Below are 27,403 nucleotides of genomic sequence, written 5' to 3'. Positions count from 1 at the left end.
TGTGCATTATTATTTTTATTAATTTTCATCACTAGCTATGCCAACTACCTCCAATACTCTATACTTCTTTCTTACTGCTATTAATTGCTCATAATTTTAAATTACAAGTCAAATCTTACTCCAAATTAATAATATTCATTATTCTTACCTGTCCATTTAATTTTGTTTATCACTACTTGTTTTTTAGTCACTTTTCATTGTGTATGCAATTAGTGTATATTCCAATTACTTTTTTGCAAGTACCAAAACTATCTTTTGCTAGCTAGTACCAACTACCTCATTTTTTTTTTAATTTTTATTGTGCAATAAACTGCTCAATTTATTTAATATTACAAATCAGATCTTACTCCTAAACCAATATTATTTCATAGTGACCATCTGTCCATTTAACTTTGTTTACCATTACCTAATTTTAGTCCCTTATATATTTTCTCCTTTATTTTAGCTTTATATAACTACCCTAGTTTATATATTCACAATTGTTAAAATAATCAAGGTGCTATTCTCAGGTGCTAAAGTAGAATAAGTTCACAATTTTGCCATTATATTCCAAAGCTCATTTATTTGATTACCACTTTATTGTTCACCACAACTTATATTAGTCCCTTTTATATTATAATTTTATACTATAATTCTAACTTTAAAGAATTGCCTTTATAGTACTACCTACTATCATATTCCCAAGCTCCATTATTTGATCATCACTTTATTTGTATTAGTCCCTTTTATATTGTCTCCTTTATTTTAGCTTAAAAAAAAAAAAAAAAAAAAAAAAAAAATACCTTAGCTCATTATTTTACATTTGTTAAATAATTCAGGTGCTATTTTTTAGCTTAAGACTATTTACTTTGTTTTATACTTAATTCTAACTATAGAATCACTACAAATCTTATGATTACAAGCATTGATCCTGATACCAACCTCTTATATAATGACTTAAATGAATCAAACAGTTACTGTAATTACTACACTGCAGAACAATCAAAGGCACTTCTCAGTGCCAACAACAACATAACTATCTTTAATTACAATATCAGATCTTTAAGCAAGCATTACGATGACCTCATAGCATTACTAAATTCCTTACATGCCAATATGTCCATCATTACACTAACTGAAACCTGGCTAAAGCCTGATACTACAGATGTCTATGCCATTCCTGGTTACACAGCCATACACAACTGTAGGCCAGACCAACAAGGGGGTGGCACTGCTATATACTACTCAAACCAACTAGAATGTATCACTAATACTTGCACAAGGGATGAACATGGGGAATATATAATAGCCAAATTCAAATCCAAATACCTACAAAAACCTCTCACATTGATAAACATCTACAGAGTTCCACAATCAAACATTAGCCAATTTAGTCAAAACCTAGGAAGTATGATAACTGATGCACGCATGAACAAAGATCACTTACTACTCTCAGGTGACTTCAATATAAATCTCCTGCAAGACCAGGACCCACACGTTACTGAATTCACAAACACAATGAGTAACTGTATGTTGCTACCAACAGTAACAAAACCTACAAGAGTTACAGAGACTAGTGTTTCCCTACTTGACCACATTTGGACCAACACCATATCCCCTTTAAAATCAGGCATAATTACAGATAATACCACAGACCACTACCCTACTTTCCTCATAACAACTCTTGGTAAACTACCCCAAGACACTACTAAAGTCACCTTCAGACTTCACAATGAGGCAGCCATTAATAACTTCACAACAGCAGTAGCAAACATTGACTGGCACACTGAGCTAGAAATCTATACAGATATTGACGAATGTATTAATAATTTTCTAAAAAAGACCCAATACCTCTATAACAAGCACTGCCCTAAAAAAACTAAACAGATGACAGCTATGAGACTGAACAGTCCCTGGCTAACACCCAGCATTCTCAAATCCATAAATACAAAACACCAATATGAAAAACAGTACAGAATGGGTCACATAACCAGAGACCAAACAAAACGTTACTCGTCAATCCTAACCAGCCTGATAAGAAGGGCAAAAAAATTGTATCAGACCACTAATTACCCAACAAAAGGCTGCAGTTAGAATGATAACAAATTCTCACTACAGGCAGCACACTCCACCAATATTCAATACACTAAACCTACTCACCATACAAAACATCCATACTTATTACTGCACCTATTACATACATAGAACACTTAACTCTGATATTAACCCTCCCCTCAAACATCTCCTTCCCAACCTCAACAGAACACATGACCATAACACAAGGCACAGATCACTCTTTGATGTTCCTCGTGTCCATCTCACACTATGCAAAAACTCAATGCACATAAAAGGCCCTAAAATCTGGAATTCATTACCTGTAAATATAAAAGAAACACTACCTGTTTATAAATTCAAGTCTCTTCTCAAAGATCACTTACTCACCCAAAACCAAATAAATACTGAATAACTGAACCTTATAAATTGTATATCTTAAATGTTTCTCACAATTATATCACATAAATGTTAAACCTAAAACCTAAAACTTTATTATTTTTTAAATACACTACCTAACAGAATACTCCATACGACTGAATGTACAACAATGCATGCAACCATATGACCTGTCTTTGTAATACTCATTTGTGCTTTATAGTTATCTGTTTACAATAATGTATTATCACTGATTTCATCAGTGCTTAGTTAATTTTAAGCTAGCCCGAAATGCTATGCATAGTATAAGTGGCTTTGGCATGCTGCTCTTATCTGTATTTTTTTGTACCTCTGTATGTATGCTCAAATTGTAAATAAATAAATAAATAAATAAATAAAATAAACATGTCTGTCTATCTGCTTGTTTCTATTTGTCCACCTATCTGTCTCTCTATCTCTATGTTTATCTGTCTCTCCTCATCTGTCTTTCTGTCTGCCTGTGTTTCTGTCTTCCTGTCTCTCTACTTGTCTCTGTCTCAGAGAGCCGCTCATGAACCAACAGGTATTCCACACAATGCAGAGTCGTCATGTCTGATTCCTGAACAAGTGAAAACTTCCTCCCAAGCCTTACCTATAAGGTTTACACAATTGAGGATATTAAAGTGATCTCTCCAAAACTCTCTTAGAGTCAGTTGAGTTTCTGAGGTCATTACAAAGCACCTTTCAAACAGAGCTTTTGTGTACAGTTTCTTGAAGTTGGAAATAACCTGCTGGTCCATGGGCTGCAGGAGAGGAGTGGTATTAGGAGGCAAAAACTTCACCTTAATGAAGCTCATGTCCCCATAAAGTCGCTCTGACACGTCTGTAGGATGACCAGGGGCATTGTCTAACACCAGGAGGCACTTAAGTTCTAATTTCTTTTCAGTTAGGTAATTTTTCACATTGGGGGCAAATGCATGGTGTAACCAGTTATAGAAAAATTCCCTAGTGACCCATGCCTTACTGTTTGCCCTCCACAGCACACACAAATTATCCTTGAGGACATTCTTTTGCCTGAACGCTCTGGGAGTTTCAGAGTGATACACTAATAAAGGCTTCACTTTGCAATCACCAGTAGCATTGGCACACATCAACAAAGTAAGCCTGTCTTTCATAGGCTTATGTCCTGGGAGTGCCTTTTCCTCCTGAGTAATGTAGGTCCTGCTTGGCATTTTCTTCCAGAACAGGCCTGTTTCATCACAATTAAACACTTGTTCAGGTTTCAGTCCTTCAGTTTCTATGTACTCCTTGAATTCCTGCACATATTTTTCAGCCGCTTTGTGGTCCAAACTGGCAGCCTCACCATGCCTTATCACACTATGGATGCCACTACGCTTCTTAAATCTCTCAAACCAACCTTTGCTGGCCTTAAATTCACTCACATCATCACTAGTTGCAGGCATTTTTTTAATTAAATCGTCATGCAACTTCCTAGCCTTTTCACATATGATCGCTTGAGAGACGCTATCTCCTGCTATCTGTTTTTCATTTATCCACACCAATAAGAGTCTCTCAACATCTTCCATCAATTGCGATCTTTGTTTCGAAAACACAGTTGAACCTTTGGCAAGAACCGTGTATTACTTACCAGTCATGCTTATTATGCCTTATATCTACAAGCATAGTATAGCACTTTGTCTGGATTTTTTGGGTTATCCTAGGTAATTTACACTATGTATAACTGTATGTGAACCTGCAAGACAGAAACAAAGATAGACAGAGATAGATATAGACAGGAGGAGATAGAGACAGCCAAAGCAAATCAGCCAGCCAGCCAGCCAGCCAGCCAGCTGGCCACCCAACCAGCTGGCCTGCCAAACATGTATTACACTTTCCAGAATTGTTTCTCTTTACTTAGGACATACATTATAGAACATTTTGCCAGGATGACATTACCAGTGGTATCAAAATTGAAAGGATGTAATACACTGGTTATTATCGAGGTTTTTGATATTTCCTCGGTATCTCCTGTGAGTGGCGGCATATCTGAAGCTCACTCATAACTCGGATTTTGGCTCGCAACTCAAAGCAAAAAAATGACGGAGCAACAGCTCGTAACTCGGAAAACTCGCAAGTTGTGGCACTCGTAAGTCAAGGTATCACAGTATATGTATTTGAACACTTGCTGAGGTTATAATACTTGGTGTTGTGTCTTTTATACTTAATTACGTCCCTCAGCCATTGAGAGACGTTGAGGGTTTGGGGAGGTATATTATTCCATGCCTCATGTAGAGCAGCTTCCAGCCACAGGATGTAACTGATATCTGTGCCCAGTAAACTTTGCTTCACTACTGACCAGAGGTTCTCGATATGGCTTAGGTCTGGGGAATTGCCTGGCTAGACATTAAAGAACCTCACTTTACAGTCCTTAAGGCACTGAACTACAGATTTGGCAGTATGACACGGTGCACCATCCTGCATAAAAACCGTAGCCCCACACTTCTCAAATGCCTCAGGTAAATTGTTACACAATAACTCCAGGTAATTATACTGGTTCATATACTGGCTTTTGGGAAGCACAATGAGTTCACCAACACTCTGAGCACTGAAACACCCCAAACCATGATCGAGTCTAGGTGTTTGGTGGTCCCACAGATGTAGAAGGGTCTAGCGGGTCACTACCACTGGGCCGGTACACGTCCCCCAAGGTTACAGGTGATGGTGAAGGTTGCTTCATCACTTCAGAGTACTTCAGACCATTGTTGAGGATTCCAGTGAAGATATTTCTTTGCATAATCCAGCCTATATTTCTTCCGTGGCTTGGAGAGGATCGGTTTCTTAACCTGGCAGTGACTACTGTAGCCCAGTTCTGACATGCGTCTGCTAACTACTTACAGACACCTCTGAGAGAAGATGTGGGTTCTTTTCTTTCAATTCTCTAGCAGTTATCTTTGATGTACTCTGTTTCTTTAACCCTTTCAGGGTTGGCAGGCCCTCTCAGAGACTTGTTCTCAGGGTCACCCAAATTTCAAAAAAAAAATATATATATTTTTTCTTATGAAAAGATAGTTTTTTCTTTCTAAACATTATAGGCTAAACAAAAATTTTTACCATCAATACTTACCGAGATATGGAGGCATGAAGTTGACACAAAATGCTCGATATATGATATCATCGCCGACTGCCGTCACCTGGTATTATTTTTTAATTTTTTTTTTCCAAGTAACTTTTATGGCCTGTGAGACCAATATGATCACTATTTTGTAAGTTATTTCTTTTTCAATACTACACAATAACTGCATGAACACTATTGTCACTGTTTTGTTTACAGAAAATATTTACACAAACAAACGATATGAAATGTTGTTTATTACTATTTTTCTATATTTTATATACACATATACAGTCACAGGGAATGTTTCTAGAAGTTCTGCAGCCTGTGGAAGTCTTTGAAACATGGTGTCATGCACAGTGGTGTTTTACACTCCTCACACATAAAACGAGTGTCTCTGAGTTGTTGTGGGTGTTTTTTTGTATGTGCACAGACGTAACACCTCTTCTGAGCCTTTTTCTTGAAAGCAGTAGCAGGCAGTTTTACTAGGAAGTGATCACCATGCTTCAGACGAGAAGGTAGTTGTTGATAATTTAGTGGGCGGTCTATTGCAGGTGTTGTTCCTTGGTACTTAAATACTATTTGTCTGATGACAGACAAACAGAATTCGCCATATGGTGGTTTGTTTCTGGTCCTCATCTTATACATATTATAAGCATTGAGCATGGAAATGTCCAGAATATGGAAAAAGGGTTTTATGTACCACTTATAACTCTTGCGACCATAATCAGCAAACCCAATCTGCATGTCACATTTGTCCACTAAGCGCATATTGAGGGTGTAATCAATCACAGCTGCAGGTTTTAGAATGGGTTCATTGCTCTCTCTATGCTGCCTGCCAGTGTCTGCCATTTCATTAGAGTGAACTGATGACAACAGTGTGACATCTTGTTTGTCATGCCACCGAAATGCCATGATGTCATTGGCAGCAAACGCGTGCACCTCACCTCTACGAGTGCCAGCGTCAAACATGGGCATAAGCTTACGATTTGCACGCACTGCCACACACATCTGTCATGTTCACTCGCAAAAAATCACTGAGTGAGGGGCTTGTGTACCAGTTATCAGTATATAATATATGCCCCTTACCAAGGTATGGTTCTATCATTGTTCTAACCACATCACCAGAGATGCCCAATAACTTCCTGGTATTTTGCAATGTATAACTTCCAGTGTACACAATAATATCCAATACCAGACCACTATAACAATCACAAAGCACAAACAACTACATACCAAAGCGTTTCCTCTTGCTTGGTATGTACTGCTTGAAAGAGTCTTCCTTTGAACAGAATCAAAGACTCATCAATTACAAGCTTCCTGAAGGGATAAAAATACATATTGAATTTCTCTTTCAGATACACAAACACATGCCTAATCTTATATAACCTGTCGTTTCTGTCAGGCCTGGTTTTGTCTGAGAAGTGAAGCATACATAACATTAGCACAAATCGATTCACTGACATTATATCACTGAAACCTGGGGTTGCAATCAGGCAGTCTATTGACCAGTATGATTTCACACAGTGCTTATACACATGTGGTATAAGCATTATTGTGGCAAAGAAAAGATACATCTCAGCCACAGTTGTCTCCTTCCACTGGTGCATACGTGATTTTGGTGAAAGTAATGTGTTTGCCATGGTGTACTCGTAGTATCTGTTGCTTTCCCTGACAATAATTTCCATCAGGGGTTCGTCAAAGAATAACTCGAAACATTCCAGTTCCGTGGCATTGTTCCCCAGTGTACAACATGGCTGTATTCCACTTTGGCTTTCATCAATCTGGTGGGGATTTGGAACAAAACTGACAGCTTCCCGCCAATCCCAGGTGCGGTCTGCTGGTGGGTACTGGACATTGACAGGTGGCTGTGGTTGTGGAGGTTGTGGTTGTGGAGGCTGGTGTGGTGGGTGGGTGGGGAATGGTGGCCTTTGTTGTAGACCAGCTGAGGCAGCGGTGTGTGGGTGGCAGCGTGGGTGGCAGCATGGCCCACTGCTGGTGCCTCACGGCTGCCACCACCACTACCACCACCATGCACATTTTCCATCCCAATTGCAACACTATCATCGTCATTTTCACTGTCTGTTCCTGGTGTACAGCCATGGGATGTACTCTGAGATGTACTCCTTCCCCTTGGAATAGCATATGGCACACTACCAGAGCGCATATATCGTCGTATATACTGACGCTTCACTGGAGAATATTCCACTTCACTATCACTATTGGAACTGGTTTCAAGAGCTTGTAGTTCATATTCACTATCACTATCATCTCCAATGCTCACATCTGAGTCTGGGATTTGGGAAAATAGGAGTTTCCTCTTTGATTCTGGTACAACTGAACGTGAACAAGACAGCCCAGCAGCAGAGGTGGAAGGCTGAGGGTCGTCTGGGTTTTCCTCACTATTACCGATATTTTGGTCATTAGTTTCAGTCACAACCTCACCAAAACCTTGAAACTCATGTTCACTGGTACTTCCATCTGTATTAGAACTGTCACTGGGGAACACAAGTGTCCCAATTCGCCAAGGAGTGAGGAGCTTCTTACCGCGAGGCATGGTGAACAAGGTCTACTAACATGGCGTTCCCACAATGCACCACTGGGTCCTAGATTTTTTTCTACCACGCACACCGACCACACACACCCATTCTCCCACACCTAGGCCTACCAGCCTTTTCCCGCGAGATTTGAAGGCTCTAGAATTTATGCGTACTAGTACAGTGGTCCCTCGCTTTTCGTAGATTTCGGAAATCATAGGGATATTTTCGTATAAACATGGGCTCGCTTTTCATAGGTTGACTCGCGAGTAGTAGTTCGTCCGGGACGCGTACACACGGTGTGAGCCGGGGCAGCAGCCGCCAGTCTGGCATTGTTTACCAGTGAGCGAAGGTCCCCTCACGTGCTCCAGCGAAATACACCTACCATCCGACTTACGACCAAGCTTGGTTCCAACCAACCGGTCGTAAGTCAAAATGGACGCAAGTCGAACCTTTGAAAATTGCTGACATACTGGGTAGGGCATAATGTCAAACTTTTCCTATATAAACTACCTACATAATACTGTAATGTAATGTACAATCATTGTTTCATTTTTTTACCATAATTTACTTCTATTGTTATACAGTGGACCCCCGCATACCGTCTCCATCACATAACGTACAATCCACATACCGCTCGCTTTTATCGCAAAAATTTTGCCTCGCATACTGCTCAAAAACCCGCTCACCGCTCTTCGTCCGAGACGCGTCCAATGTGCGCCCTTAGCCAGCCTCACATGTGCTGCTGGCGGCATTGTTTACCAGCCTGCCTCCGCGGTAACATCCAAGCATACAATCGGAACATTTCGTATTATTACAGTGTTTTTGGTGATTTTATCAGCCAAATAAGTGACCATGGGCCCGAAGAAAGCTTCTAGTGCCAACCCTACAGCAATAAGGGTGAGGATTACAATAGAGATGAAGAAAGAGATCATTGATAAGTATGAAAGTGGAGTGCGTATCGCCGACCTGGCCAGGTTGTACAAGAAACCCAAATCAACCATCGCTACTATTGTGGGCAACAGAAAGGCAATCAAGGAAGCTGTTCTTGCCAAAGGTTTAACTGTGTTTTCGAAACAGAGATCGCAAGTGATGGAAGATGTTGAGAGACTCTTATTGGTGTGGATAAATGAAAAACAGCTAGCAGGAGATAGCGTCTCTCAAGCGATCATAAGCGAAAAGGCTAGGAAGTTGCATGAGAATTTAATTAAAAAAATGCCTGCAACTAATGATGATGTGAGTGAATTTAAGGCCAGCAAAGGTTGGTTTGAGAGATTTAAGAAGCGTAGTGGCATACATAGTGTGATAAGGCATGGTGAGGCTGCCAGTTCGGACCACAAAGCAGCTGAAAAATATGTGCAGGAATTCAAGGAGTACATAGACAGTGAAGGACTGAAACCTGAACAAGTGTTTAATTGTGATGAAACAGGCCTGTTTTGGAAGAAAATACCAAGCAGGGCCTACATTACTGAGGAGGAAAAGGCACTCCCAGGACATAAGCCTATGAAAGACAGGCTTACTTTGTTGATGTGTTCCAATGCTACTGGTGATTGCAAAGTGAAGCCTTTATTAGTGTATCACTCTGAAACTCCCAGACCGTTCAGGCAAAAGAATGTCCTCAAGGAGAATTTGTGTGTGCTGTGGAGGGCAAACAGTAAGGCATGGGTCACTAGGGACTTTTTCTATGACTGGTTACACCATGCATTTGCCCCCAATGTGAAAGATTACCTAACTGAAAAGAAATTAGAACTTAAGTGCCTCCTGGTGTTAGACAATGCCCCTGGTCATCCTACAGACGTGGCAGAGCGACTTTATGGGGACATGAAATTCATTAAGGTGAAGTTTTTGCCTCCTAATACCACTCCTCTCCTGCAGCTCATGGACCAGCAGGTTATTGCAAACTTCAAAAAACTGTACACAAAAGCTCTGTTTGAAAGGTGCTTTGTAGTGACCTCAGAAACTCAACTGAATCTAAGAGAGTTTTGGAGAGAGCACTTTAATATCCTCAATTGTGTAAACCTTATAGGTAAGGCTTGGGAGGGAGTGACTAAGAAGACCTTGAACTCTGCTTGGAAGAAACTGTGGCCAGAATGTGTAGACAAAAGGGATTTTGAAGGGTTTGAGGCTAACCCTGAGAGGATTATGCCAGTTGAGGAATCCATTGTGGCATTGGGAAAGTCCTTGGGGTTGGAGGTTAGTGGGGAGGATGTGGAAGAGTTGGTGGAGGAGGACAATGAAGAACTAACCACTGATGAGCTGATATATCAACTTCAACAGCAAGAGGCCAGACCTGAGGAAACTGGTTCAGAGGAGGGGAGAGAGAAATTGAAGAAGTTGCCTACTACAAAGATAAAGGAAATCTGTGCAAAGTGGCTTGAAGTGCAAACCTTCATGGATGAAAATCACCCTCACACAGCTATTGCAAGCCGTGTTGGCAACCTGTACACTGACAATGTTGTGAAACACTTTAGGGAAGTCATAAAGGAACGAGAGGTACAGGCCACTATGGACAGATATGTTGTGCGAAAGAAGTCCAGTGACTCTGAAGCTGGTCCTAGTGGCATTAAAAGAAGAAGGGAAGTAACCCCAGAAAAGGACTCGGCACCTCAAGTCTTAATGGAAGGGGATTCCCCTTCTAAACACTAACACTCTCTCTCCCCTCCTCCCATCCCATCAATCATCACCAGATCTTCAATAAAAGTAAGTGTCATGTAATTGTGCATGCCTTTTTCAGTTTGTGTATTAAAACTAACATTTCATGTGGTAAATTTTTTTTTTCATACTTTTGGGTGTCTTGCACGGATTAATTAGATTTCCATTATTTCTTATGGGGAAAATTCATTCGCATACCGACCATTTCGCATAACAAAGAGCCCTCTTGCACGGATTAAAGTCGCTATGCGGGGGTCCACTGTATTTTAATTATTTATTTACTGTATATAATGTATACAGTCAAGCACGGCAGGCCAGACTCGAGTCCTGGAGATGGGAAGTACAGTGCCTGCACTCTGAAGGAGGGGTGTTAATGTTGCAGTTTAAAAACTGTAGTGTAAAGCACCCTTCTGGCAAGACAGTGATGGAGTGAATGATGGTGAAAGTTTTTCTTTTTCGGGCCACCCTGCCTTGGTGGGAATCGGCCAGTGTGATAATAAAAATAATAAATAATGTATACATGGTAGTGAGCTGTATTGTAAATTTTACATCGCATACAGTATCATATATTACTGTTATCTTTATGTACTGTCGACACAGTGGAATGGGAGAATACCACTGGTAGTGTCATCCTGCCAGAATGTAATATAACCTATACCCTAAGTAAAGAGAAACAACTCTGGAACATGTGTAATACGTAGCTGGCTGGCTGGCCAGGTGGGTGATTGGCTGACTGAATGTGGCTCTCTCTCTCTCTCTCTCTCTCTCTCTCTGTATCTCTCTCTCTCTCTGTATCTCTCTCTCTCTCTGTATCTCTCCTCTCTCTCTCTCTCACAGGTACACGTAAGTAAAGCTATCATACATAGTATAAATTACCTAGGATAACCCAAATAATCCAGACAAAGTGCTATACAGTGGATCTGTGCTCCAGTGCCCTAAATTAATAATAATAATAATTATTATTATTATTATTACAATAATACATATGTACTAATATTAATATTATTATTATTATTAAACTATAATATAATAATCGTGTCCACTCATTACTTACCTTAAAATATCTGTAGTCTTAATGTAGAGCGAGAGGTGAGTAAACAAGATTAAATGAATAAACGAGTGAGTGTGTAGAAGGTTGGCGAGTTATGTAAACAAACGTTGTTGTTGTTGTTGTTACCAGCCCGGACACGAATGATTCCTGTTCACTCTGTCAAGCCGACCAGAAAAACATCTCATATTTGTTAATTTATATGTTTTTATGTTATGTAGCATGTTTATTATATAATTTTGAAAAAGAAATCATAGATGGATTAAGCAAAATGTCTATATCAACGTTTTATACACATTTAATGCGCCTCCGTGATTATTATTGTGTTATTATCATTATTAACATGGCATCTTCAAGACAAATTACACTCTTAATGAGTGGCTCTGAGACAGACAAGCAGACAGAAAGACAGACACAGGTAGACAGACAGGCACTCTGGTAGACAGACAGACACACAGGTAGACAGACACACAGGTAGACAGACATGCAGGTAGACAGACACACAGGTACAGACAGACAGACACGCAGGTACACACACAGGTAGACAGAAAGACACACGCAGGTAGACACACAGGTAGACAGAAAGACACACACTGGTAGACACACACACACAAGTAGACAGACACACAGGTAGACAGAAAGACACACAGGTAGACATAAAGACAGACATACAGGTAGACAAAGACAGACACACAGGTAGACAAAGACAGACACACTAGTAGACAGACAAATACATGCACACAGATACAGACAGATATACAGGAAGACAGATACAGACAGGTTTATGTGCAACAGTGAAAAGAAATAGAGAGTTCGAGAGTAAGAGCCTTTCTTGCCACAATCTCCAGTGCAAGATTCAGACTTCGTCTTAGGGGCCATGGTGAAATTTACTGTCCAGTTAGTACAGTTAATACAGTATGATGCTGCTGATAGGGCAGGGTTACTCAAACTGATGCTGCCTGCATGACACATTGCCCCCGCGAGTATTGTGTGCATCAGCTGGCCCAGCCCAGCTGCCAGATGCACGGTCGTAAGTCGAGTGGACGTATGTTGAGCAGGTCGTAAGTCGGATGGTAGGTGTATTTCATAATATTCCATTTATTTTAGTGCTTGCAAGTACTAAATAAGCTACCATGGCTCCAAAGAAAGCTCCTAGTGCCAAGCCTGTGGTAAAGAAGGTGAGAAATATGATTGAATTTAAGAAAACCATCATTGAACAATATGAAAGTGGTACAAGTGTGGCCGAACTGTCCAGGATGTATAAGAAACCCTACACAACCTTATGTTCCATAGTGGCCAAGAAAAAGAAAATAAAGGATGCTGTTGTTGCAAAGGAAGTAACTATGCTGACAAAAATGAGAACACCAGTACTGGAAGAGGTTGAGAAGTTATTACTGGTGTGGGTAAATGAGAAACAATTAGCAGGAGATACTCTTATGACTTCGATTATTCGTGAAAAGGCTAGGCAGTTGCATGAAGATTTGGTAAAAAAATTGCCTGCAAATAGTGGTGATGTGAGTGAATTTAAGGCCAGCAAAGGCTGGTTTGAGAGATTTAAGAACCGTACTGGCATACACAGTGTGGTAAGGCATGGTGAGGCTGCCAGTTCAGACCACAAGGCGGCTGAAAAATATGTGCATGAATTCCAGGAGTACATAGAGGCTGAAGGACTGAAACCTGAACAAGTGTTCAATTGTGACGAAACATACCTCTTTTGGAAGAAAATGCCAAAGAGGACCTTCATTACACAGGAGGAAAAGGCAATGCCAGGACACAAGCCTATGAAAGACAGGCTGATGCTAATGTTCTGTGCTAATGCTAGTGGGGATTTCAAAGTGAAGCCATTACTAGTGTACCATTCTGAAAATCCCAGAGTGTTCAGGAAAAACAATATTATGAAGAGTAAATTGTGTGTGTTTTGGAAATATAATGGTAAGGCATGGGTCACGAGGGAAATTTTCGTCGAGTGGTTCAATGAAGTGTTTGGCCCTAGTGTGAAGAATTACCTCCTGGAAAAGAAATTGGATCTCAAGTGCCTGCTAGTAATGGACAATGCACCTGCTCATCCTCCAAACTTGGATGACCTAATTTTCGAGGAGTTTGGGTTCATCACAGAAAAGTTCTTGCCCCTGAATACCACTCCTCTCCTCCAGCCCATAGACCAGCAGGTCATTGCAAACTTTAAAAAACTCTACACCAAAGCAATATTTCACAGGTGCTTGACTGTGACCACAGACACTCACTTGACCCTAAGGGAATTTTGGAGAGAACACTTCAGCATCCTCCATTGCATAGCCCTTATATGTATGGCTTGGGAAGGAGTGACTACCAGGACTTTGAACTCTGCTTGGAGAAAATTGTGGCCAGACTGTGTCGACAAGAGGGATTTTGAAGGGTTTGGGACTGACCCTGATGAGCCTATGTCTGTTGTTAAATCAATTGTGGCACTGGGGAGTTCCATGGGGTTGGATGTGAGTTTGGAGGATGTGGAAGAATTGGTGGAAGACCACAACGAAGAGCTCACCACTGAGGAGCTGCAAGAGCTTCAGCAGGAACAGCAACAGATCGCAGCTCAGAATCTTGCTGCAGAGGAGGAGGAAGAGAGATGGAAGAAGGTGCCTTCTTCAGAAATTAAAGAGATTTTTGCTATGTGGGGTAAGATGGAAATCTTTATGGAAAAACATCACCTTGACAAGGTTGTTGCAAGCCATGTTGGCAACATGTACAGTGACAAAGTCTTGGGCCATTTTAGGGAAGTGTTAAAGAGACGCCAGAAACAGAGCTCTCTCCAGTTATTTTGCGAGACAGGACTCCAGTGACTCTCAAGGTGGTCCTAGTGGCATTTAGAAACAGAGAAGGGAAGCAACCCCAGAAAAGCAAATGGTACCTGAGGTGTTGATGGATGGGGATTCCCCTTCCAAACTATAAACAATCCAATCTCTCTCCTCCTCAAGTCTCCCATACACTAAGAAGAATCTCCAATAAAGGTAAGTGTTATGCTGTTAATGTTTCATTCATCATTTCCCATTGTATTGATTATGTACTACATGTATATTTCATGTAAAAAATTTTTTGGTTTTAATACTTCTGGGTGTCAGGAACGGATTAATTGTATTTACATTATTTCTTATGGGGAAAATTGATTCGCAAATCGTAGATTTCGTTAATAGTAGCAACTCCAGGAATGGATTAACTACGAAAAACGAGGGACCACTGTACGTCAAAAACCCTAGCGCATAAGCCGTACTAGCACAGCCGAACCCTGAAAGGGTTAACACAATTAAGGTATAAACAAATGTCTTCTTCGAGGGGCCAGGGTGAGATTTGGCAGACGGTAACTCGACACTGCCACCAGCCTCGCTGCACCCAGTTCCTCACTGAACGCTCACACACACCAACATTTCTATTGCCTGATGCCCAGCTTTGTGAAGTCCTTTGATTTGAGTTATAGTTTCAGGTGTTAAAGACTTCCTTTTACCCATAATCAAACATGTATAGCCCCAAAACGAAAGGGAACACCAGACAAAAGATAGATAGGGCAGATGAGAGAGAAAATTGCAACACTTCCTCTCACCATGGCAGCCACGTGAGCACTGAAGTCACTGTGGAGTGTGGAAGCAGGCCATGACGTCATGCTAATGGCTGCTGCCCAGCATAATGCACTGACAAAAAAAGATTCCTCTGTATGATAGGCCTTTGTTTTGATCACAGCATTATGCTGGGGCGCTCACCCGGCATAATGCAGTGACTAGCACTGCATGTATATAGGTACACTAACTACATTCAGTTATCAAAATATGCAACCATGTAAAAGTCAACCAAGACTAACTTGAAAGTAATAAAAAAGAAATTTAATATGAGAAAACTGTTGGTTAGCTAGACGCTGATGATAGTTTCAAGCTGATGCAAGTCTTAGTTTGAAGGCAATGTAGATTTAGGAAAGTAATTCTCACCTCTCCTTAATGCATTCTGAGCATCATTAGTCATGGCATCCGCTTCATCTAAAATGACAAGCTTGAAACCAGACTTGAATATGGTGCGTGTACTGGCAAAGCTGAGTATTTGTTGACGCACAACACCAATACCACGGTCATCTGATGCATTCAGCTCTAAAACCTGTAAAAATGCAAATACAGTATCACATTATTATTATTAAGTATTAGGTTGGTAGACAGCAACCACACATAGAGGTACTACCATCCTGGCAAATAAGTGTGAAATGGAAACCAGTAATTGTTTTACACAATGGTAGGATTACTCATGTCTTTTCTTTCTTTCACATAAATATACAAGATAACAGGTACATCTTTCTACTTCTGCTTGCACTTGGGTCATATTACACATGCATGCACACATATATGTATACATACCCACCTGAGTTTTTTCCTCCTTCCCTAACAGTTCTTTAATTACATATTTCCTTTCATCTCCATGGGGAAGAGGAAAAGAATTCTTCTTTCTTAACTCTTTCAGGGTCCACAGGCCCTCTCAGAGACTTGTTCTCAGGGTCCCCCAAATTTCAAAAAAAAAAAAAAAATAATTTTTTCTTATGAAAAGATAGAGAATCTTTTCCCGATCATAATGACACCAAAAGTATGAAATTTAATGGAAAACTTATGGAATTATGCTCTCACAAACTTAGCAGTCTCAACGATGTTTACGCATCGGCGATTTTTCCCATTTTGAGCCCTATTTTCGGCCAATTCCAATGTACTAGTTAACAAAAATCATAACTATTTCGCTAGAACTCCATTTTTTCTATCGAACGAATGCACGAAACCACCAATTTACCAATTTCAACTATCCAATACAGTGGTCAGAATTTAGCAATTTTGCCAATTTCACACAAATTTCAAAAGATTCCAATTTCCAAATAGGGTCCAGAATAAACAAGAAAGATGTTCCTGGCACTAAAATAAAATTTCCTCTGTTCATTAGTCATGTCCCCATGCCCCTCTTACATTCTTTTGCTTTCCATTTTGAATTTTTATTCTCACAAAAAATAGAAGATTTACTGTTATGCAGACTACTGCATTAGTGTAGAAATGGTATAAATAAAATCGGCGCACTTGTAAAAGAATATTAGACTCACCAGTTGACGTGTATTGGACGCTTAGCATGATTTGTTTACTTTTGAACTTTTGTAAAAATCGAACATTTCTGCTACTTTGAGCTCAATTTCATGGTACTTTTCACTGTAAAACCAGTCAAAATCATCTCAATTTCTGTAATATGTCTTCCATTCTATACAATGAGACCAGGAAAACTAGAATACAACAATAAATACCATACGAAAATACAGTGCAAAGTCGCTGTTTTAATCCAAAAACAAGGTCAAAGTTTTTTTTTTCTCATTATGCACTGTGTGCTGCAGGATTTTTTTTATACTGCGCACACTGACCACATAGACCCATTCTTTCATATGTAGGCCTACCAGCTTTCTCTCACTAGATTTGAAGGCGCTAGAATTTATGAGTACTAGTACGTCATGGACCCTGGTGCATAAGCCGTACTAGTACGGCCGAACCCCTGAAAGGGTTAAGCTATGCATGTCATAAGAGGTGAGTAAAATGCTAGGAGCAAGAAGCTAGTAACCCCCTTTCCTGTATGAATTACTGAAGGTAAAAAGAAGAAAAACTGTTTCTTTTTTTTTTTAGGTCACCCTGCCTCGGTAGGAAACACCCATTGTTAAAAGAATTTTTTTTTTTTAACAAGTTGGCCATCTCCCACCGAAGCAAGGTGACCCAAAAAGAAAGAAAATCCCCAAAAAGAAAATACTTTCATCATCATTCAACACTTTCACCTCACTCACACATAATCACTGTTTTTGCAGAGGTGCTCAGAATACAACAATTTAGAAGCATATACATATAAAGATACACAACATATCCCTCCAAACTGCCAATATCCCAAACCCCTCCTTTAAAGTTCAGGCATTGTACTTCCCATTTCCAGGACTCAAGCCTGGCTATATAAAAATAATCGGTTTCCCTGAATCCCTTCACTAAATATTACCCTGCTCACACTCCAACAGCTCGACAGGTCCCAAATACCATTCGTCTCTATTCACTATCTAACAGGCTCATGCATGCTTGCTGAAAGTCCAAGCCCCTCACCCACAAAACCTCCTATAGCCCCTCCCTCCAACCTTTTCAAGGACAACCCCTACCCCACCTTCCATCCCCTACAGATTTATATGCTCTCCATGTCATTCTACTTTGATCCATTCTCTCTAAATTACCAAACCACCTCAACAACCCCTCTTCAGCCCTCTGACTAATACTTTTATTAACTCCACACCTTCTCCTAATTTCCACACTCCGAATTTTCTGCATATTTCCACCACACACTGCCCTTAGACAGGACATCTCCACTGCCTCCAACCGTCTCCTCGCTGCAGCATTTACAACCCAAGCTTCACACCCATATAAGAGTGTTGGTACCACTATACTTTCATACATTCCCTTCTTTGCCTCCATAGATGATGTTTTTTGTCTCCATATATACCTCAATGCACCACTCATCTTTTTTCCTTCATCAATTCTATCATTAACCTCATCCTTCATAAATCCATCCGCTGACACGTCAACTCCCAAATATCTGAAAACATTCACTTCTTCCATACTCCTCCTCCCCAATTTGATATCCAATTTTTCTTTATCTAAATCATTTGATACCCTCATCACCTTACTCTTTTCTATGTTCACTTTCAACTTTCTACCTTTACACACATTCTCAAACTCATCCACTAACCTTTGAAGATTGAGACACTTATGCAGCATATGGGAATCTTTATTCAGGAAACGTTTCGCCACACAGTGGCTTCATCAGTCCAATACAAAGAGGAAGGCGTAAGGAGAGGAGGAGTATGAGGTAATCAGTCTCTCAGCCTGGAGTCGATGTGTTCAGTCCATCAATCTTGTAGAATGTACAGCATAGGGCCATAGACGTGGCTTATATACTGTAGTGAGGTGAGGTGAAGCAGGCGGAGGCGGGGTCATAGTGGTACCATCCACTAGTCGAAGTAGGTCTTCGTCCAAAGGTTGAACAAGTGTTGAAGAATTCTTTGTAACAAGATCCCATGATGCTGCAGTGTCTGACAGTTGTGATGAATGGTTTGAAAAACCAACAAATTGAAGATTGAGACACTTATGCAGCATATGGGAATCTTTATTCAGGAAACGTTTCGCCACACAGTGGCTTCATCAGTCCAATACAAAGAGGAAGGTGTAAGGAGAGGAGGAGTATGAGGTAATCAGTCCCTCAGCCTGGAGTCGATGTGTTCAGTCCATCAATCTTGTAGAATGTACAGCATAGGACAAAGACCTACTTCGACTAGTGGATGGTACCACTATGACCCCGCCTCCGCCTGCTCCACCTCACCTCACTACAGTATATAAGCCACGTCTATGGCCCTATGCTGTACATTCTACAAGATTGATGAACTGAACACATCGACTCCAGGCTGAGGGACTGATTACCTCATACTCCTCCTCTCCTTACGCCTTCCTCTTTGTATTGGACTGATGAAGCCACTGTGTGGCGAAACGTTTCCTGAATAAAGATTCCCATATGCTGCATAAGTGTCTCAATCTTCAACTTGTCGGTTTTTCAAACCATTCATCACAACTGTCAGACACTGCAGCATCATGGGATCTTGTTACAAAGAATTCTTCAACACTTGTTCAACCTTTGGACGAAGACCTACTTCGACTAGTGGATGGTACCACTATGACCCCACCTCCGCCTGCTTCACCTCACCTCACTACAGTATATAAGCCACGTCTACGGCCCTATGCTGTACATTCTACAAGATTGATGAACTGAACACATCGACTCCAGGCTGAGGGACTGATTACCTCATACTACTCCTCTCCTTACGCCTTCCTCTTTGTATTGGACTGATGAAGCCACTGTGTGGCGAAACGTTTCCTGAATAAAGATTCCCATATGCTGCATAAGTGTCTCAATCTTCAACTTGTCGGTTTTTCAAACCATTCATCACACTAACCTTTGCAATTTTTCTTTAGAATCTCCCATAAGCACAGTATCATCAGCAAAAAGTAACTGTGCCAATTCCCATTTTGTATTTGATTCCCCATAATATAATCCCACCCCTCTCCCGAACACCCTAGCATTTACTTCTTATACAACCCCATCTATAAATATATTAAACATCCATGGTGATATTACACATCCCTGTCTAAGACCTACTTTTACTGGGAAGTAGTCTCCCTCTCTTCTACACACCCTAACCTGAGCCTCACTATCCTCATAAAAACTCTTTACAGCATTTAGTAACTTACTACCTATTCCATATACTTGCATTGTCTGCCACATTGCTCCCCTATCCACTCTATCATATGCCTTTTCTAAATCCATAAATGCAATGAAAACTTCCCTACCTTAATCTAAATACTGTTCACATATATGCTTCAACATAAACACTTGATCTACACATCCCCTACCCACTCTAAAACCTCCTTGCTCATCCGCAATCCTACATTCTGTCTTACCTCTAATTCTTCCAATAATAACCCTATGGTACACTTTTCCTGGTATACTTAGTAAACTAATTCCTCTATAATTTTTACAATCTCTTTTGTCCCCCTTCCTTTTATATAAAGGAACTATACATGCTCTCTGCCAATCCCTAGGTACCTTCCCCTCTTTCATACATTTATTAAACAAAAATACCAACCACTCTAACACTATATCCCCCCCCCTGCTTTTAACATTTCTGTCATGATCCCATCAGTTCCAGCTGCTTTACCCCCTTTCATTCTACGTAATGCCTCACGCACCTCCCCCACACTCGCATCCTGCTCTTCTTCACACCTAAAAGATTATTATTATTATTATTATTATTATTATTACTATTATTATTATTATACTGTATACTTAACCCTTGAGTCATTACTGTTCTTTATATTATTAATGCTACATTTATCAACTTTAATCCAATATCCTATGTTTGTTGTCTTATTATATACTGTTCTATTTTAAATCAAAGTAGAACCATACTTTTATGAACTTCTAAAAAGTTACTATCTTTTTCATATTTCTCTTTCAATACAAAAGAAAATCTGTTTCAGACTGAACACTTACTGCTGTGTGTAGCCAGTGTCTGATTACACTGGCCAACAATGGTTTCATGTTTAAAAACAGGTGTTTCTAACTAATTTTGGGACACTGAATTCAAATCTAAACTTAGTTTTGCTCCATCATGTAGTTTTTGTAAAACAGAACCCTTTGATAAACAATTTCACCAAAACAGAGCTATCAAGAATTTGATCGGTTTGATGGGTGACTACTTCTGGACACTGCTACAGGAGTATCATACTGAACACAAGTGAAAAGAGCCTGAAAACTGTGATGTAAATATGTTTTGTTATGCATGTATATAATGTATTTATGCTAAGAAAGATTAGCTTTAGTCATTACATGACATTTAAAAATTTATACATAATATAATACCCATGATTGTTAGGTAATATATGTCATGTAGTTCTTCCTTAAATAGTCAAAATATTGATCATAAGATCAAAAGAGATTAAACAAGCTCAGACTCATCATCAGTGAATCAAAGTTAACATAAAACTAATTTGGTTACTAAGCTGGATAAAAAGTTAAATTTTGTCAGCTAGTGCTATCCAAATACAATGCTGTCTTACCAAAAGAGAAATGTGTAGAGCACAGACATCCAACACACTAACACTGCAATATACCACTATCAGGCTATCCTCTCTATCCACAATTCTATTTTAATATGAAAGTAACTTTCAGCCAAACTGAAATACCCATGACACACCTGAGACTGGTTTCAAAAGTCTTCCTACACTCACAACCCAACCTGGGGCCAGGGTTCTCTGTTACCCATCCGGTCAATCAGCCTGTTGTTGGTAGCCCACTGAACAATTACTGCTATACACAGCAAGCATCTCCAATTACAGTGGACCCCCACATAACGATTACCTCCGAATGCGACCAATTATGTAAGTGTATTTATGTAAGTGAGTTTGTATGTGTATGTTTGGGGGTCTGAAATGGACTAATCTACTTCACAATATTTCTTAGGGGAACAAATTCGGTCAGTACTGGCACCTGAACATACTTCTGGAGTGAAAAAATATCGTTAACCGGGGGTCCACTGTATTTTCATCAGAACCAAATGCTGCATGTTTTGGAATGAGAGGAAAGGATGTGCAAGTGTGTGGTACCAAGCTGTGATGTAATCAACATGGCCAGGATCAGCTTTTATTGAAGTGTGACAGCAAATACTCCTAGATACCAGTGTAAAACACAGTTCTCTTATATTTTCTCCATTTTCATGTACACTTGCTGCTGTGCATAACCACAAACTTCAGTTACTTCCAGTAAATGGTAAAGAAATGTTAATCCTCATGTGTTTATACTCGAAGACTATGGCGAGCCACTAAATGAAAACTAAGCATATATGGGGATTTTTTTTTTTTTTAACAAAATCATTAGCTTCAAACACCAAATACTAAAAGCTGGGCAATCATATCACACCCCCATATAACTGAGAAAAAGCTGAAATGGATGTGTAAAGCTGTTTATGCATGTACAGTGCTCTAAACTGTAAATTTACTGTTAACCTTTAAGCTGCTACTTATGTAATTTTACACTACATGGGAAAATGTCATCAATGTAAATTTTAGCCAAAATTCTAGGGCCTCCAAAATGGTGCCAATTGACTTGGTTAGAATTACATCAGAGAAAACAAGTGTGCACTGCAGGTGTGCACAGTATAAAAAAAAAATGCAGTCTTGTGGAAGCCAGGAAATGCCATTTACATTTGCTAAGTGTGACTGAGCAATAAATTTGAAGAGGGAATTCACAGTTCCTTTGTATAAAGGCAAAGGAGACTAAAGTGTGTGTAAGAATTATAGGGGAATAAGCCTGTTGAGTATACATGGCAAAGGTGAATGGTAGAGTTATTATTGAAAGAATTAAGAGTAAGACAGAGAGCAGGATCACAGATGAACAAGGCAGGCAGCTTTAGGAAGGGTAGGGGATGTGTAGATCAAGTGTTTACAGTGAAGCATATAAGTAAACAGTATTTAGATAAGGGTAAAGAGGTTTTCGTTGTGTTTATAGATCTGGAAAAGGCATATGATAGGGTGGATAGTGGAGCAATGTGGTAAATGTTGCAAGTGTATGGAACAGTTGGTAGGTTACTGAAAGTAGTTAGGGAATAGGTGGTAGGTTACTGAAAGTAGTTAGGGAATAGGTGGTAGGTTACTGAAAGTAGTTAGGGAATAGGTGGTAGGTTACTGAAAGCAGTTAAGAGTTCCTATGAGGATAGTGAGGCTCAGGTTAGAGTATAAAGGAGAGAGGGAGATTATTTTTCAGTAAAAGTAAGCCTTAGACAGGAATATGTGATATCACCATGGCTGTTCAATATATTTATAATTGGAATTATAAGAGAAGTCAATGCATGGGTGTTGGGAAGATGTGTGGGATTAAAAGTTATAAAGAATCTAACATATAGTAGTAGTTGTCACAGTTGCTTTTGCTGATGACAGTGTGCTTTTGGGAGATTCGGAAGAGAAGCTGCAAAGGTTGGTGGACAAATTTGGGAGGGTATGTAAAAGAAGAAAATTAAAAGTGAACACAGGTAAGAGTAAGGTGATGAGGATAAAAAATTTAGGTAATGAAAGTAGAAGTATGAACAAAGTGAATGCATTCAGATATTTGGGAGTGGCCTTGTCAGTACTAGATGGGTCTATGAAAGACGAGGTGAATACAGAATTGATGAGGTGAACCAAAGAACTGACGAGAGGGAAAAAGGCGAGTGGTGCACTGAGAAGCCTGTGGAGACAAAGAACATTATCCATGGAAGCAAAGAGGGGAATGTAAGAGAATACAGACACTCCTCACTTAGAGACATACTCATTCACCGACCGCTTGGAGTTACAATCGGCTCTCCGACCAGTCGGTACTGTATGCCGTACAGGAACTTGGGTCATGTAAATGGGCAGCGTGGCATCTCAGTGTCAAGCATCGCAGTCTTGTTCCCGCAGCCAGTCAGTACAGTAGCTTTCACAGTCTCCAAGACCACATACAGTGGACCCTCAACTAACGGCTTTAATCCGTTCCAGAGAGCTAGCCTTTAGTCGAATAAGCCGTTAGTCAAATTAATTTTCCTCATAAGAAATAATGGAAATCCAATTAATCCGTTTCGGACAGCCAAAAGTATTAACAAAAAATATTTTTTTTAAAGATTAAATATAAATATACATACAGAAAACAATGACAAATAAACATAAAACACTAATAAAATGGATAAATTAACATTTAACATCACACTTACCTTTAATGACTTATCTTTATTGACTTGACTTGTTGGTGTATGACAGACACGTAGGAGGCAAGAGGAAGGCAAGTTTATTATGGTTCAACATGCTAATATCATCTCTACGGCTTATTTATCTATCACAATTCATCTAATATGACATTATAAACAATATTAATAACATAGAAACATGATATATACTCTAGAATGAATAAAGTATGTCATAATGTATGAGAGGAGTAAATGGTGTAAGTGTTGCTGTTGGGTTTAAGGGCCGCCACTGAGAGAAGCCATGTTGGTGGCAGTGGAGGCTTCTACCAGCACCACCATCACACTTAAACAATGTACATGTATGTAATTTATAAATAAGAAATATTTACATTTTAATTGATACATTGTTGATATAAAGATGGCATATACAGCACATGAGATGCAAGAGATACATGTCTAGCACATATTGTTACATGTTTGTCACCGATTATAATGCGAAAATCTCATCCAGTCCTTCAGAATTGGGGCCCGTGCCCAAAATACCAAAATAATTTATAAATAAGAAATATTTACATTTTAATTTATAAATAGGTAAGTTTATTCAGGTATATACAAATACAGTTATACATAGATTGCATAGATAACCCAAAAAAGTCAGAGTGACTTACGTACAGTGGTCCCTCGTTTATTGTCGTTAATCTGTTCCTGGAAGTGCGACGATCAAAATAAACGATTTTCGAATCCATTTTCCCCATAAGAAATAATGTAAATACAATTAATCCGTTCCTGACACCCAGAAGTATTAACCCTTTCAGGGTCGACAGGCCCTCTCAGAGACTTGTTCTCAGGGTCGTCCAAATTTCAAAAAAAAAAAAAATTATTTTTTTCTTATGAAAAGATAAGAGAATCTTTTCCCGAGCATAATGACACCAGAAGTATGAAATTTGACGGAAAACTTACAGAATTATGCTCTCACGAAGTTAGCAATCTCAACGATGTTTACGCATCAGCGATTTTGCCCACTTTGAGCCCTATTTTCGGCCAATTCCACTGTACTAGTCGACAAAAATCATGAATATTTCGCTAGAACTCCATTTTTTCTATCGAACGAGTGCACGAAACCACCAATTTACCGATTTCAACTATCCAATACAGTGGTCAGAATTTAGCAATTTTGCCAATTTCACACAAATTTCAAAAGATGCCAATTTCCAAATAAGGTCCAGAATAAACAAGAAAGACATTCCTGGCACTAAAAAGACATTTCCTCTGTTCATTAGTCACGTCCCAAGGCCCCTCTTACATTCTTTTGCTTTCCACTTGGAATTTTTATTCTCACAAAAAATAGAAGATTAACTGTTATGCAGACTACTGCATTAGTGTAAAAAATGGTATAAATAATATCGGTGCACTTGTGAAAGAATATTAGACTCACAAGCATGATTTGTTTACTAGCATGATTTGTTTACTTTTGAACTTTGGTAAAAATCGAACATTTCGACTACTTTGAGCTCAATTTCAAGGTACTTTTCATTGTAAAATCAGTAAAAATCATCTCAATTTCTGTAATATGTCTTCCATTCTATAGAATGAGACCAGGAAAACTAGAATACAACAATAAATACCATACGAAAATACAGTGCAAAGTTGCTGTTTTAATCCAAAAACACGGTCAAAGTTTTTTTTTTCTCATTACGCACTGTGTGCTGCAGGATTTTTTTTATACTGTGCACACTGACCACATAGACCCATTCTTTCATATGTAGGCCTACCAGCTTTCTCTCACAAGATTTGAGGGCGCTAGAATTTAGGCGTACTAGTACACACGTCAAAAACCCTGGTGCGTAAGTGTACTAGTACGGCTGAAACCCTGAAAGGGTTAAAACAAAACTTTTTTTTACATGAAATATATATGTAGTACATAAACAATACAATGGGAAATGATGAATGAAACATTAACAGCATAACACTTACCTTTATTGGCAATTTTTCTTAGTGTATGGAAGACTGGAGGAGGAGAGATTGGATTAGTTACTGTTTGGAAGGGGAATCCCCTTCCATCAACACCTCAGGTACCAAGTCCTTTTCTGGGGTTAGATACTTCTCTTCTCTGTTTCTTAATGCCACTAGGACCAGCTTGAGAGTCACTGGAGTCCTGTCTCACAAAAAAAGTGTCCAGAGAGCTCTGTTTCTGGCATCTCTTTAAAACTTCCCTAAAAGGGGCCAAAACTCTGTCACTATACAAGTTGCCGATATGGCTTGCAACATCCTTCTCAGGGTGATGTTTCTCCATAAATCTTTCCATCCTACCCCACATTTCAAAAATATCCTTATTTTCTGAAGAAGGCACCTTCTTCCATCTCTCTTCCTCCTCCTCTGCAGCAAGATTCTGAGCTGCAATTTGTTGCTCTTCCTGCTGAAGCTCTTGCAGCTCCTCAGTGGTTAGCTCTTCGTTGTGGTCCTCCACCAACTCTTCCACATCCTCCAAACTCACATCCAACCCCATGGAACTCCCCAATGCCACAATAGATTTCACAACTGACATAGGCTCATCAGGGTCAGCCATAAACCCTTCAAAATCCCTCTTGTGGACACAATCTGGCCGCAATTTTCTCCAAGCAACAACAGCTTCCTTGATTTCCTTTTTCTCTGCCACGATGGAAGATATGGTTGTATGGGGTTTGTTATACATCCTTGCCACAGGTATGCCACTTTCATATTATTCAATGATGTTTTTCTTAAATTTAATCGTATTTCAAACCTTCTTTACCAATGGCTTGGCACTAGGAGCTTTCTTTGGAGCCATGGTAGCTTATTTAGCACTTGCAAGCACTAAAATGAATGGAATATCATGAAATATTTCGTATGAACAAATGAGGGGACCGTCGCTCACTGGTGCACACTGGCTGGGAAGGGAGGCCGAGGCGGCTCAGAGCCGTGAGTAGGCGTCCAATACGAACGACAATTAGCGAGTCAACCGACCATTTGCGAGCCAATGTTTGGACGAAAATAACGCAACAATTTCCGAAAAGGACAACTATCGAGCCTGACGATTATCGAGGGACCACTGTATTTCCATTGGGGTCCTTTTATATTTACACTTAATATACTTTTATGCTTACATTTTTATATTTACACTTAACTTGGAGGAGATGTTAGTTAGTTTGATGGAGGAGATGCTGGCAGAGGTTTAGGGTAGTGGAAGATAGCAGGCCGGTGTATGTTCAGCGGATATACGCACATCCAACAACATTGGAGTGTTACTTCTGTGTCGTTTTTCTATCGCTTACTCACTTAACTGACTTGCTACACTGTTAATTCTACACTTTATTGCTGGCTGGCACTATAGCCTTTAT

General features: G+C 39.7%; 1 protein-coding gene across 3 annotated transcripts in view; it reads right to left on the bottom strand.

The window, feature by feature from the left end:
• Nucleotides 1-27,403, bottom strand: part of RfC3 (replication factor C subunit RfC3) — a 244,069-nt gene that overhangs the window by 124,252 nt on the left and 92,414 nt on the right. For all 3 annotated transcript variants that reach the window (XM_070088052.1, XM_070088053.1, XM_070088054.1), the window contains one exon: nucleotides 15,691-15,853. In XM_070088052.1, coding sequence (XP_069944153.1) covers nucleotides 15,691-15,853 — 163 coding nt within the window. The remainder of the gene's footprint in view (nucleotides 1-15,690; nucleotides 15,854-27,403) is intronic.

Source organism: Cherax quadricarinatus, chromosome 23, assembly GCF_038502225.1.
Source record: "Cherax quadricarinatus isolate ZL_2023a chromosome 23, ASM3850222v1, whole genome shotgun sequence".
Taxonomy (NCBI): domain Eukaryota; kingdom Metazoa; phylum Arthropoda; class Malacostraca; order Decapoda; family Parastacidae; genus Cherax; species Cherax quadricarinatus.
Note: the sequence above shows the minus strand (reverse complement) of the source record. Positions and strands in the feature narration are given on the sequence as shown.